This window comes from Nicotiana tabacum, chromosome 9 (genome assembly GCF_000715075.1).
Source record: "Nicotiana tabacum cultivar K326 chromosome 9, ASM71507v2, whole genome shotgun sequence".
Classification (NCBI taxonomy): Eukaryota; Viridiplantae; Streptophyta; class Magnoliopsida; order Solanales; family Solanaceae; genus Nicotiana; species Nicotiana tabacum.
In genome coordinates this window covers 80897146-80899888 of record NC_134088.1, presented here as the reverse complement: position 1 = coordinate 80899888, position 2743 = coordinate 80897146, and the positions used below count along the sequence as shown (strand labels likewise).

General features: G+C 32.2%; 1 protein-coding gene across 1 annotated transcript; it reads left to right on the top strand.

Annotated features, from left to right (window-relative positions):
* The first annotated feature begins 410 nt into the window (after positions 1 to 410).
* On the top strand, positions 411 to 2491 carry LOC107808484 (CASP-like protein PIMP1). Its single transcript, XM_016633018.2, has 3 exons — positions 411 to 682; positions 1042 to 1177; positions 1706 to 2491. The coding sequence occupies exons 1-3, from the start codon at positions 492 to 494 to the stop codon at positions 1910 to 1912; spliced, it is 534 nt and encodes a 177-aa protein (XP_016488504.1). The 5' UTR covers positions 411 to 491; the 3' UTR covers positions 1913 to 2491.
* Positions 2492 to 2743: the final 252 nt, after the last annotated feature.

Here is a 2743-nt window from a genome sequence, read left to right as displayed (position 1 = left end):
TCTTCCACTAAGGTTCCACTAAGGGATACGGTGGGATGGATAAAATTCTTTCACTTTTAGTTAGAGGTCTCGAATTCGAGTCATGAAAATAAAGAAATTTATAATACAATTAGGGAGCACTTCCCTTTAAAATCACACGTGATGCGTATTTGAGTTAGTCGGATCCAAAAAGATGTTATATACCTCTAGTACTTTACATGCAACAATTCAACAATATAAGGACTAATTCAAAAATAAAAGAAGAGAAAGAAACGTCCGGTGCAATCCAAATTACAAGGACTTATTCAAAAATAAAAAAGAGAAGAAAGAAAGAAACTTCCGATGCAATCCATGTTACAAGTTGATCATCATAGTTTTTTTTTTAAATAAAATAATTAGTATAGTATTTTATAGTATTAGTAATGGAAGCTTCTGATAAGACTATATAAGAGAGCATTGAATTTAACGATGGGCTATATGGTGGATGAGAGGCATTGATTGAAGCTGAGAAAATGGAGTTCGAGTTACCTCAGTATGACTTTAATGAAAAGCCTCGTTCTTTATCAAAGTTGCCATTGGTTACCCTAGCAGCAAGGATCATAACCATAGCTTGTGCTCTGGTCTCAGTTGTTGTGCTGAAGAGTAATAACGTTACTTTAGATAAAGGAGCCAAACTTGAGTACGATTATTTCCGCTCATACAGGTAATTATTACTACTATTAATTTCTAGACCTTCATATTCTGATCAAACTACCCATTTAAAGGCCGAAGTCTATCTTGAATTTTAAATGAGTGCATGCACATACTATCTAGCAATTACAAAATGATCATTTCCAAATACACATACGTATTTGCGATGATTAAAGTATGTCTTTTTGTCTCAATTTGAATTGTCACAATTCGCAAGTGATTTATCGTTTGGAATAAACACTTAAGTTCTTAAAAATAAAGCACAAACATTTTTTATAAGCATTTGAAGGGGAAAGAAATGTAAATAGTGCTGATGATGTGAACACTAACAACAACAAGAAGAATCTTATTCGTTGTTTTCTTCTTGCATAGGTACATGCTTGGTGTAATGGTAGCAGGAATTATCTACAACACATTGCATATTCCCTTCGCAGCCTATTACCTGATAGCAAAGAAACGTCTCCTAGGCCATCACAGCTTTCGCCAGTTTGAATTTTATGGTGATAAGGTTAACAAAGATTTTGCCTTTTTAACTTTCTTGAGTATTGAGAACTATATATTTTAACGGTATTTGTTTTTTTTTTTGAGTTTGAGTTTGTGTAAGATAATACAAGTAAATCTCTGAAGTGGAGTCTTAGCGTAACTGACTAACTGGTAAAGTTCTTGTCATACGGATTCGAGCCGTGGAAACGACCTCTTGCAGAAAGTTGCGTACAAAAGACCCTTGTAATCCGGCCCTTCTCCAGACCTTGCTCATAGCGGGAGTTTAGTGCATCGGGCTACCCCTTTTTTTAATACAAGTAAATCTCTACGATAAACATTAATTAGTAATCTATAATTATAAAACGTAATAGAGTAACTAATTCGATAACATGTAAAATCTGTTGGTGTAAAAAATATTGACACTTTCGGTGTAACTTTGGTCAATTTTATAGGTACCAAACAATCTTGTCATGACATAAAATAAAAGGTAAAGAATTTTTCTAAAAATATTCTTGTAACAAATCTAAATGATGTCATGGTTTTACATATGCAGATTACATTTGGCATACTAGCAACAGCAGCTGGAGCAGCACTAGGTGCAACCGTGGATTTACAAAAAGTTGTTTATACAGATAATAACTCAAAGATACATGACTTCTTGGGACTGATGTACATCCCAGATGCATTTCTTGTAGCTGCATTTGTGAGCTCTGGAATTTCTTCTGTCCTATCCTCTCTGAGTCTTCGCAAGAATGAATGACCAAGATTAAACCAAGAAGATGCTTGCTAAAATGATAAAAATGGTCCTTTATGTTTTGGAGTTAGTTTAAAATAGTCTCTTAAATATATTCTTGAAAAGTTTTGGTCCATTAAATTTGCCAAAAGCGAGCAATTTTAGTCTCCATCAAATATTTAATAAACTTTAGTCGTTAGGTTAACGGTTACTATGAAGAAAAAAATCTAATGAGAACACACATTTGGAAATGTAATTTTTGCTTGATATATTTTTTGGTTTAGTTATGGCTAATTTTTTATTATAATTTTCGTTAAATCAACCGCCAAAGTTTATTAAATATTTGATGGAGACCAAAATTTTCTTACTTTTAACATACTTAAAGGACGAAAACTCTTCATAAATTTATTTAAAAGAATAATTTAAACCTACCCAAGAAAATAAGGGACCCTTTCTTGCCATTATTATCGAAGATGCTTACCAAAGTTTATTCTTACCTTTCGACGTTTAAGAAATCAAAAAGATTGTATAATTTTTTTTGAATGTATGTGTGATCTACATTTTGTTTTTTTAATGTTGATACCTTAATATATTACTGTTTTATAATTAGTCTAAGAGAGCTTTTCACTGTTTGCTAAGACATTTTGGGCATCTGAGTTTGCTAGGCATTTTTTGTCCTTAAAATATGTATAAATTTTACCAAGTCAAACTAAACTATCCATGGCAAAGAGTTCTTACATTTTCATAGTTAAACATAGCACTTAGTCCTACGTCCTACCTGGCCAAGTAATTAAAACAGTCCAATTCTTGATAAATACCTCTGGTAATCTTCTATCTATATAAAATAAGGGAAGTAAA